Below are 11,591 nucleotides of genomic sequence, written 5' to 3' on the forward strand. Positions count from 1 at the left end.
CTGCTCTCAAAATGTCAGCAACAGGCACCCCAAGAGTTTGAAAGACAGACCAGGGTGAGGCTATTTCCTAAATGGCTTTAGCAGAAAGGGGTTGTTATAACCTGAATTAGAGCCATACGTCAGCGTTCCTCCACAGACTGCAGGATGGGTGTGAGTTACATCCCATGAAACTGTGTTGAAAGGTGGGGTATGCACCTGAGAGGCCAAAGGGAGTGTGTGTAAAGTTTCAGGGTGCCCAGGTCAGGTGGTATTCTCCTCTCCACCAGTTTCTTAGACAACACAGACATTCTAATCGTATTAATTAATTTGGTCTGATGCTGTGGTTTGACCAGATGATATCCTCAAATCTAATCCGGGTTATTTGGTTTTCTCTAATTATTTATTGAGTTTCCTTTGCCAGAAGAAAAGATCAGACCCTCAGAAAACCAGTTGATATGCAGAGGAGAGACAAAGAGAGAGCAATTCATCAAGTCTGTTTATTTCTTTATTTCAAGTCTGACTTTTTCTTTCTTTTAGACTTTTTTAAACTAATGAGCAGACAGCCAATTTAACTACATACTGATAAAATGACTTTGACTTAGTAGATTGTTTCATACACTGTTTTTCTAAAATGTAATTACACTAACCCTTTATACAGAGGTGGTTCTATTAATCCAGAAAAAAATGTGTCACTATTATTAGAATCACTTAAGAAGCTGTCAGTCAACTTTCATCATTGTAAGTGTTCTTTCTTATGTTGAAAGGATTCAACATCAGATTGGTTTTGTTCCTGACACAGGGAGTTTCTGCCAATGGGAGATGGACAATATGACATGAGTGAAATGATGAGTCAAATGTTTTAAAGCTATTATTAATCTATTATCTGATACATCACTGACTTCAGTAACTGCTAACACAACACAGTTTTGGAACTTTATCCAGGTAGCCAATTACAGCTGATTGTTGACAAACTCAGAAGTGTTCTTACAATGGAGGACTTAGGCCACGTTCACACATATCAAAACTATCTTTTTTTTCCTGGTCTACCCTGGCATCATTTAAAAAATGTGAGCGTCCAAACGAAACCATTTGTAAATGACTCAACACGCTACTTCAAATTACAGACCTAGGTGGCGCTGTTTCTGCTACATAAATTTACCAAAAACGGAGATGAGGCAGAGCATGTGCATAAAGCTTGCATGCTGTATACAAACAGACAGTTAAAGAAGAAACCATGACACAAGAAGGAGACGATGAAAATGGCTAGTGCAAGGAGACCAGAATTTTTTGTGTGGACCGACAGCTGCTGCGAACTGCGATACTGTTGTTAATAGCTGTCGTCGCGGGGTAAGAAATCAAAGGCTAGAAGTTGAGGGGTGTGGCGATGACATCATCAATACGCAAGTATGCGGCTTCACCGTCCAAACAAAGACGCACAGACGAGGTTTGATTTGCTTGGACGTTTGGCCAAAACAATGCAAAACATGAAAAAAGCGTTTCTGTGTGGATTTCAATCAGTACTGGTCTATATATTGCTCACATTTTTGAGTTTTTGGGGGTGCAGACTTTGGCTGAAAATCGTTTTCAATTAACAGCACTCAAGCTAGCTTTGGGCTAGTGTCAACTCATGGCATTGTCCTAAATTTCGCTGATTCTGGCAGGCAATCATCACAAATTTGGCTAAATTCTCAGACTTATTGTAACGGATGTAGGCCACTGGCCACAAGAGGATATCTACCAGACACTTCACTGAGCTTTGTATTACTACCAGAAAACTTTTTCCCCTGCTGATTATTAATGTATCTTTAACCTGTACTTCTACTATTTAATTAATTTTCCCAAAATTAAGCAACACCTTCTTTAAATGTGATGACAAAATGCATGATTTGTACTTTCATGGCCTTTTTGAACAACCCATATACTGTACAGCAAAAGGTTTTCTGATCTGACGTTCCAATCCGAGCAAAAAATCTTTTGACAGTGCCTTTCAAAACTATATCACCATTGCAAATATTAAACTTTTTTCTGATCTAATGGTTAAGGTGAAGGTTCATGTTTAAGGTTTGGTTAGGCACAGAAAATGACTTGGTTAGGGAAAGCTCATGGTTTAGGTTAAAAAAATTGATTGGTTAAGGTTAGGGAAAAATCGTCATGGTTAAAAGAAATATAAATAGATAGATAGATAGATAGATAGATAGAGAGAGAGAGAGAGAGAGAGAGAGAGAGAGAGAGAGATAGATAGATAGATAGATCATAATTCTCACCCGCTAGAGGGATTTATGACATGTGCAAACAGTGAATATATGTTGTTTTCTTGCATTTGCTGAAATGACTGATATTGTAATTTTGACGGTGTCAAGTTAGAATCCACAATTATCTTGGTATTTTTTAAACCATGTGTTTTTGTTGCACTTTTTGCTGTATTGCATTTTTGAATGGCATACCAATCTACCAGTAGGCCTATATGCAGACATTTAAGCTACAAACATACATTTAGCATGCAAGTTAGACCATAAATGCAATTGAATTGACTATTCCTGGGACAACACGTTTCCTGTTATGCCCACCTTGCCATCATTAAAGCGTGCGTAGTTTCTGTCGCCCCCATGAGGAATTCTAAGTAATGACAGCAACACTGTCGGGGCGTCCACATGACACAGCCTTCAGCCCCACCCCTCCTCCACGCAGTTGCAAATAGCCAAGAAGGACATGGAGGATTAAAAAAAACATGGACTCTTCAGAAGAGATAATTATCTTCACTCAAGCTTCTGAGCAGGAATGTCACCGGACAACACAATCTTGAGAGATTTGTGGAGCTTAATTAGCTTTGTAGCAACTCATTTGGCAAAAGCTTGAATGCAACAGACGTCCATTTAAATCAAAAAGTTGCGCACTAAAGCTTTAAACAAACAAAAAATCAGTAGAAACAATGGGAAAACTGATGGATGGACTTCATTCTGTCTCACAAACTGCAGCATGATAAAGACACTGTAGCATGGTCTCCACTAAGGTGGAGGGAGGCCATGACAAACATTTCAGAGAGAGGCTGAAGTCAGTATCTTGCTGACATTAAGGAGGTGGTATTTACAGCCATATTTCAAAACTCACATAACCCCTTTAAAAGACTATTTTGACTCACTCCGTTCATTCATTCATACATCAGCTACCCTCTGAGTGAGAGCTGTAATGACCCCACATTGAGATAATGTGAGTGGTAAACATCTCCTGAACTGCATCTTTCTGTTTCTCTGCCAGCGTGGGTAATTTTCAATGAAGCTTTGCTATAATTTGTTTGTTACTATTAATGAGGCACCCTCCGGCTTCAGGCTTTGTTTGCACAAAATTATAAACAAAGAGCAGTCTGTGCATTTTTTTTTCTTCAAAAAATTGTGGTCTCACATTGCATTTAACTGCTAGATGGAATGCATTTAAATTATTAAGACATGACCCACAGTTCTATTTTTATCATAGTGTTTATCTGCTCTTCTCAGGATTTGGCATCTATGGTACCTGCTCTAATTGTGACATGCAATGTTGTTTTAGCAGTACATTTTACAGAAGAACTATATGTATTTGAATCACCTAAGGTTAGGAGATATGCTATTTAAATTATTATTATTTAGAGGTCATTTTACCCTTTTTTTTATAATTGGAGCATGCTGGACCCCAACTTGCCAACATGTCAAGCTCCACAGAAACCCGTTTCACAGCTCAACCACATTTTAACATATCAATAAGAGTATAGCTATGGTTCACAAGGGGGTGAATCTGTAAGAATGTATGTTTCTGTTTTTATCGTTTTTAATCTAGCCATTCTTGATTCTACATCCATACACACACACACACACACACACACACACACACACACACACACACACACACACACACAAAAACATATGTATCCTGGCTCATGCTCTGCCCCATAAAAACAATACCTGCTTATCACTGTCTTTTTCATTCAGCAGAGTAACTTTAGCTGCTGAATAATAATAGCATCCTGTTTGGTTTATTTTAAAAACCTAAAGATAAAACTGTATCCTTGGATCTCCGTCCATCCTGACACTTCCCTGTATTGTTTCATCTGAGCAAAAAGATGGATCTGAAAACAAGTGTTTCCCCTTCTGCATTTCCCAAATGTAAAATGCACAGCAAGACAATTAAGAGGGGACGTATGAAAATAGAAGTGGCAAAGCTGGTGTGTAACATTAGGCTAGTATTTTAAGCGTCCCATGAAGTTGCCTACCTCTTTAAAACAAGGGAGATAAGCCATTTAACATTTTGGAATGTCTATAAACTAGTACTACAAGGTATTACTGTTAAGACAGAGCTGCTTACACTGTAAATTAGGTTTCTTGATCAAACTGAATACCAGTCCTAACAATACAAAAATCATGTTGCAGCACCAACTACATGACAATTAGGCAAATGACAGTTATGTTGTCTACTCACCTTCATGTGCATTATAAAGCGTGTTGTCAGCATTTTCCGTCGCCGTGGACAGGTACCAGACGCGGAGAGCAAAGAGCATAAAGGCAAAGTTCTTCCGCCGCCTCCAGGTTCTCATGATGCCTGGGCTCATGGAATTGAAGTCGGAGAAAGCGCTCCGATCAGAGTAGCGTTAAGCTGCACGATCCGACTTCACACAGGTAACAGGATGGAGATACAGATCAAAGCAGTTTACAGTAGTGTGTGGAAGAAGCTTCACCACCAAGACTCCAACTAAATGTGGAAGGCTGTCACACCAAGAAAGAAGCCGTCAAAACTTTTCCTTCCTACGCCAGACGTTTGGCATGCAACGGTCTGGGGGAAAACGTACAAATACATGTGTTGGCTAAATGTTGCTCATGTGGTAGGGGTATGGCAAGGAGCAATAGAAGAGGCAGAATGAGAGGATGATAGAGAGTAGTGAAGCGGACTCGCCATACCCATCCCCTCCAGGACAGGAGCAGTCACACTTCGCCATGTGCGCGTTGGGCACCGCTGGGTCCTAAAGCCAGACAAATACAAGAACAGTTTTATTATCTTACCACTTAACGCTAGCTAACTAACGCTAAATGCGTGTCAGGGAGACAGTATAAGTAAGCTATTTATATATTTTTTTTAAAAACAAGTCTAATGCACACAAAGAAGCATTAAGGATGTATTAGTATCCTAGTATATAAAAACAGAGATTTTGAAAAATGTGCAAATGTAAAATATTTCCACTGACTGCCAAAGTAACGTAACGTTAGCTAGCGTTAGCTTACAAAAAGTTAGCGTCGAATGAGAGCATTTACGGGCAAACACTTTATCCGTCCAGGCAGCCAGTGTAAACCATAGACAATATACTGTCTATAGTGAAGACATACTATATGTTAGATAACAAAAATACATTTAAAGATGCAACCGGCTGCTGGACAACAAGTAAAAAATAATGTGTCACATATTCCTATTTGGAGGGGACTCTAGCTAGTTAGCTTAGTAGCTAGTTTGCAGCCCAACAACCTACGTGTCTTTGAGTCAGTAGCTGTCTAAGCTATCTTAACTTTTCAAAACATAATTGAAATAACAATAACATTAACGATACATAACAAACAACACAACAGGATGTACAAACAAAATATTCCCGAGCAGGAAGTATGTCTATATGAACATGTTTTCTTTTCAGTCTCCAGAACTAGCTAGTTAAACTTTAAACTGAGACAGAATCAGTTTGTTAGGAAACATCAAAGTGAATTGATGGATAATTCGTCAAATTAAAACAGTTTTTTGTAGACATAACACAAATTTTCTAACATTATACAGTTAATAAGACCTTTGATGTATCTCCATTTGTTTCAGTCTTCTGTCTCTATGGCTCAGTCTCAACTGCTCTCTGGTGTAATAAAATGTCGTGGGTTTCTTTTATCTAGTGGGTGCACAGTGGATTAAGATGATTGACTCCTTCAGAAACATAACCAAGTTAAATACAAAAAAGGGCACTTCCCAAGGCGGTTTTACTACGGCACTGCCAGAGATGTAATTTGCTGGAAAATGTAGTGTGAAACCCTTTGATGAGTTCTATAGAATTAAATCTATGCATGTACACTGAAGGGATTATTCATTGACATTTCAAAAAAATGTTAGGCTTTTAACCTGTTTAACCCTCAGTTCCCAGTAAAATTTTCCTTCGTTTTCTCCCTTGAGAGAATTAGCCTCTGAAAACGAGTCATTCTAAAAACTCGGGCCAGAGTGGAGATTTTGGGAACCTTCGTTCACACGTTTGCATGTAAACTGAGACAAACTGAGGTTTAGGCAGCCGATGAAGTAAGAGAAGAAGTGATTCGTGGCTGTTATTTTCGGGATTCCGAGTGGCTAACGTGGTCTTCAGCTTCTCGTAACATTGCCCCCTACAGGTTTGGCTTGCTTTCGACAGCATTGACGGCACATGTACCTTTCTTTAACTGTCTATGCATCTATTCATGGGTACGTGTAACCAAACACTTCTCTGAAAACTGACAGCTGTGAACGATGTTGTTTTTGAAAACTGAGAGGTTGAAATGTCCGTTTATGAAAATAGCCAGCCACGTGTAAAGGTAGCCTAGTTTGCGTAAGGCGCAGATCAACAAGATGTCACAGATGTCTCTGCACAGGCTCAGTTCACTCTACAGCTCCACTGAGGATACACACTGCAAAGAAAATGATTAAACACATACTTACTGTATTTGTCTAACTTCATTTTCTCTCTGAAGAGTTCATTAAAATGTACAACCCGTTTAGCTGTTAAATTGTTTCTGTGTTTTTGCGTGTTCTCCCTAAGATACAGTAAATATCTTAGATTTTAATTGAGCAGACTACTTGTTTGAATGTTAGAATCACAATCAGGGAATACAGAGACACTGCTAGAAAGAGATGTCCATGAGGTTACATGTTCAGATAAAATGGGTGCCAGCCAATGACTAATGGCAAAACACTCATCAGTGTCTCTGCTTCAATGTTCACGATTAGCCCTGTAAGCTCAGCTAGGGTTGTGCTTTCTAAGCCAGACATATCAGCCTTACCCTTAGGACATCTGAGTCAGTCAAGGCCAACTGAGGGGTCTCAAAGTACACAGTCAACATTATGCAAAGATAGCAATGAGACATATAGACACATGATGCCTTAGAGAGAGAGAGAGAGAGAGGCTGACTGACAGGAGCCTTTCTCCTCCTGTACAACTGCCTGTCAGTCTGTGCTCATCATTTGGAAACAGCCCACATGGCAGAAGTGCAGTTCTCCCATGTGGTTTATTCTTCTAAATTGCTTTGCTGGTAACACAGGCTTCAGTGAAGTCAGTGGATATCAATAGTGTTTACTACATATGTTCCTTGCTATGGGCCACATTCCATCTGGATGCACCTTGTAGCACATGGCAGCTGGTCCATAGTTTTCATACAGGAGGAGAATGAACTACAGCGGCAGACTAAAATTCAACATTTAACCTAGCATTTGTTTGGGATTTACAGTAAAACACTCAGAGAAACCCACTCACCAAAAGTCTGCCTCAGTAGTATACATCATACAGCGTGTTTGTTTGAGACCTGCGGCACATGTCCTTCTCCTGTTTTCTCCTCATCCCAGCAGGCTGTTTTTAAATGCCTCAGAGATGTCAGTCACCTTTACAGGCTATATGTGGGTTGCAGTCCCAGGCTGTAGTCTCCTCTCTTATTACAATGTCATCTCTGGTTGGGAGCTCTGTGACAAAGGCCCCCTTTCACAGGCGTTGCGTGTCTCCTGAGTTCGATTAGTTTGGAATTCCAGTGTTCCGGATGGGAGGATCCAGAGGCCTCGAGGCAGACATGAAGCAAATGACGAAACATGGTTCTCCCCTCTCCCATTTTATACATCTACAGTACCCTACCAATGACAGAGTCAAGGTGCTTTGCTCAAATCTCTGAGAATAAATGTCCTGAAAAATGACATTACCTCCACACGGAATATCCTTGAAATGCTTTTATTTCGTCTTGAGATACATTATATTATAAAATTATATTGTAGATAAGGAAAAAAATCATTAGAAAGAAAAATGATATGATTAATCTGTATTGTGTTTAATCACTGTTAATTTGAGTGGAAAAAACATTACAATTTCATTGCTTTATTATGTCAACAATCAAACCTTTCTTCATTTTTCATTATGTGTGTATAGTGTGTTGGCAGAACAAGGTGAGAAGGTTGGGCTTTGTCAATGTCTGCACACAAAACCAATAACTTATTACCATATGCCTTGGACATTGCATATAGTATAGTATAATTTTGGTCAACTAAAATGATACTTTTGTCATAATCTGCCATTATGTCATTGACTGAAATGGTTACATGTCTAATTAAATCACATGTATTAACACCGATGCAAATAAAAAGAAAAAACTAACTGCAAAATCTTGTTTGCAATATCAGCAAAATACAATTTTTCTTTCTGTTGCAATGAGCAAAGATACGACATATTAAACAGAAATGGAGGCCTAATACAATTAATATATGCAAAGGCATGGGAATGATTTAAATAGAAGATTAACTGAATTTAATACAAAGTCAGATTTAAAATACATGGACAAAAGTGAAGAATAGTCAGTGAATTAACCCCAATTGCTTTTTGGCGTTTTATCTTTGTAGGATCTGGTCCAGAAGTCTCTGCAAAACAACAAAATATCAAAAACAGATCAAGAACACATCTATCTGCACTCAGACATATCTTCCCTCAACCTCTTAGAGCAGCTCTGCATCACACAGGAGCAACTCCCGCTGCTACATTGGCTTTCCCTTCCATCCGCCTCACCCCTTAGGTGGCCAAGCCTAGGAAGGCGGAATAATTCTAGTCTGCTATCTGACCAAACACACTGCAATGCAATCACCCTCCTCTCGCAGTACTACCCTACAACTGGAATCTCATTTCAGCCAGCTGTCAAAACGACCCACCCTGTACCTCTCACTATCAGACCCCTCTGTGACTCTTCTCTGGGCTCAACCTCTGTGTATGTCTTGCAGAATTTTAGACAGAAAATGAGGCCTCTAAAGTGAACACAACTCAGTGTTTATCGTGGAGGAACACACTCCTTTTCTCCCAATCTCACTGTCGTTGAGCCTGGCTAATAGCTTCATTTGAGAGGTGGCAAGGTCACACTGGCATCAAAGCAGTCACGCCTGCTCCATATCCTCTAGAGCATTTCTTTTCTCTTACAGAGCCATTTGACGTCACACTATCCTCTGTAATTGCTGGCTTTGTCAGTAAACCACATAGCGTTGATTTACTGTAGATTCGCCGTTTAAATTAAAAATTGTTGGAGGCCTGATGCAAAACAGTTCCCAGTTTACGTACATGTACGAGAGAGATAAATGAGAGAGAAGCCAATCATCCTGAGATCATCTTAAATTACATATTTGTAAAAGAAAGACAAACACACACACACACACACACACACACACACACACTCTCTCTCTCTCTCTCTCTCTCTCTCTCTCTCTCTCTCTGAAGCTGCCATGATTGTGTAATTATTTTTAAGGGATTGGAAAACATCTCTTCACATTTTTCACATCTCACCTGACTGACAGCAAATTCATTGTCGTGGTCATAATGTGTGATTGAGTTAAGGTTCACCCACACGTGAAGCTGAATGGATCCATCTGACACTGCATGCCCTAAATATGTCATTCATTTGCCACATGCTGCCACTGTTGGAAGACGTGGATGTGCATCATGTCAGCAGGGCCTACAATAGGTTACATTTAGTTAAGTTATGTGGGAGCTTTGGTTTCTACTGTGCTGAATGCCAAAACCACACTGTGGTATAACAAGTGAAATGGGCTTAGTTGTGATGTCGTAAGGGTTTAACTTTATATTCTTTTTCTCTTTTCTGATCTGATTTTTAGGAAAACACCTGTCACTTAAAAGTAACAGATTCAACATAAAGTATAAGGGAAATTACAGTAATGGACAGATAGTGTGACAAATGGCACAGGATCTGGCTTTAGCAGTCAAATGGTGACCTCTGCTGGATACGATCAAACCATGTTTAATTTTATAAATGATTCTACACAAAACTTCATTTGTTTACATAATGAGAATGTTTAATGGAGATTTCATTCAATTACAACAAGTCAAACAAATACTATATTTGTTGTTGTACTTTGGTGTATTAAGGTGATGTTTTCTTTTGTATTTAATTGTTTAAGTTACATGTTTGGTCTGTCTTTTAACGTGTTGGCACCATTTGGCTCTCCCTTAATGTGTTATCTCTTGGATTGCTGTGTTTTGTGGATTCATAAATATCCAATCAAAACTTTATGAAACACAATGTTAAAATATCGTTGCCATAACATTTGCTGTGCAGACACCTGCTTTGAACATTTCCCCACCCACAGTTATAAGATGGCTGTGCTGAGAGGATTTAATTATTACTTTTCACCCTAACCCTAAAATTTAAATGCTGTACCAAACGGCTGCTCACCTCCTGGGTGACACATGAGTGTGAGTATTCTACAGTAGCTAACATCTACACCTCCAAAGAAAACCTCCTAATCAAACCCAAGTGTTGAACAGCATGCCTTCACAAAACAATAAGTGCAGTGTTATAATTTGATTTTCATGTTTGGGATTTTAAACTTCTTTTGGTGCAAGACTGTTTGTTTCCTATGTTGAATTATATTTGTAGAAGTTGACACATTTGATAAATGTTTTGAATGGATTTTTGTACCAAACATGATAATACTACCTTTTTAAAGACGTCTACTCGCAATCTGTTGGTTTGTGATACAGCTCTCTTCTTCTCCTCCTCCTTTTTCTTTGTTACTTCCGGCAGCTTGTTGTAAATCCTACAGACACAAAAAGGCAATTGCATACAGGAAAAGGGAGTACAGTATGGTATCAGAAGTATGAGGGTAGCTGAGCTATGCCAATGAATTGGCATACCAGAAACAAGGTATTATCTAGTGAGGCCACAGCCGGCAAAAACCTGGATCCACTGATAAACAGGTCTCCCACAGACTCCTTTTTCACTCCCACAGCTACAGCCAATTTGTTAAGAGATCCTCCAAGCCAGATAGAGTCGCTTTTGAAAAAAAATTACAATGATCAGCAATCATCTGATCAGGTGTGCCTTTCCAGATAAGGCAAGTAAGAAAGAGATAAGGCATACAGAGGGTAAACCATATCTCCTGTAAAGACATTTGGACATAAAACATCTATTGTATCCTTACAGTATTTAGGTTTGTAAATGTGCATCGTGTTTGTGCACAAATCTGCATGCATGGCAGATATGATAAACAAGCTTGATGGATTGTGCTGGAAAGACACAAAAACAAAGAGCGAGGAGTGACGGAGTGACATTGTTTGACATGGGTTTGGTCTGGAGAACTCACCGTCTGGACCTCAGCTGCATCTCTCTGTCTGATATAGACCTCTCCCCAGGCTTGAAAAGGTTATCTAAGACACACACACACACACACACACACACACACACACACACACACACACACATAGGAATAGCAAATAAGAATTAATATGCAAATTAACCCTGATTATGTTAATGGACACTGCGGGAACACTGTGATCTCTCTTTTCAGACACATTTGAACATTAACACACACGTGCGCACGCACACACACACACACACACA

The 11,591-nt window shown here is 39.3% G+C and overlaps 2 protein-coding genes across 4 annotated transcripts in view; both read right to left on the reverse strand.

Moving 5' to 3' along the window:
* The window catches only part of adam12b (ADAM metallopeptidase domain 12b), a 95,513-nt gene extending 89,624 nt beyond the window's left edge, over positions 1–5,889 (reverse strand). For 2 of the 3 annotated variants that reach the window (XM_032541411.1, XM_032541409.1), the window contains exon 1: positions 4,429–4,957. In XM_032541411.1, the coding sequence (XP_032397302.1) occupies positions 4,429–4,558 (130 nt within the window). In that variant the 5' untranslated portion in view covers positions 4,559–4,957. Of the gene's footprint in view, positions 1–4,428; positions 4,967–5,773 lie in introns of those variants that run through there. The other variant, XM_032541410.1, reaches the window with a different exon arrangement.
* Positions 5,890–8,006: 2,117 nt separating this feature from the next.
* LOC116705323 (uncharacterized) overlaps positions 8,007–11,591 on the reverse strand; it is a gene marked incomplete at its 5' end in the record, with an annotated part of 11,002 nt that continues 7,417 nt past the window's right edge. The window contains 3 exon segments of the mRNA XM_032541412.1: positions 8,007–8,610; positions 10,689–10,788; positions 11,335–11,398. Of these exon segments, the coding sequence (XP_032397303.1) occupies positions 8,581–8,610; positions 10,689–10,788; positions 11,335–11,398 (194 nt within the window). The 3' untranslated portion in view covers positions 8,007–8,580.

Source organism: Etheostoma spectabile, chromosome 17 (genome assembly GCF_008692095.1).
Source record: "Etheostoma spectabile isolate EspeVRDwgs_2016 chromosome 17, UIUC_Espe_1.0, whole genome shotgun sequence".
Taxonomy (NCBI): domain Eukaryota; kingdom Metazoa; phylum Chordata; class Actinopteri; order Perciformes; family Percidae; genus Etheostoma; species Etheostoma spectabile.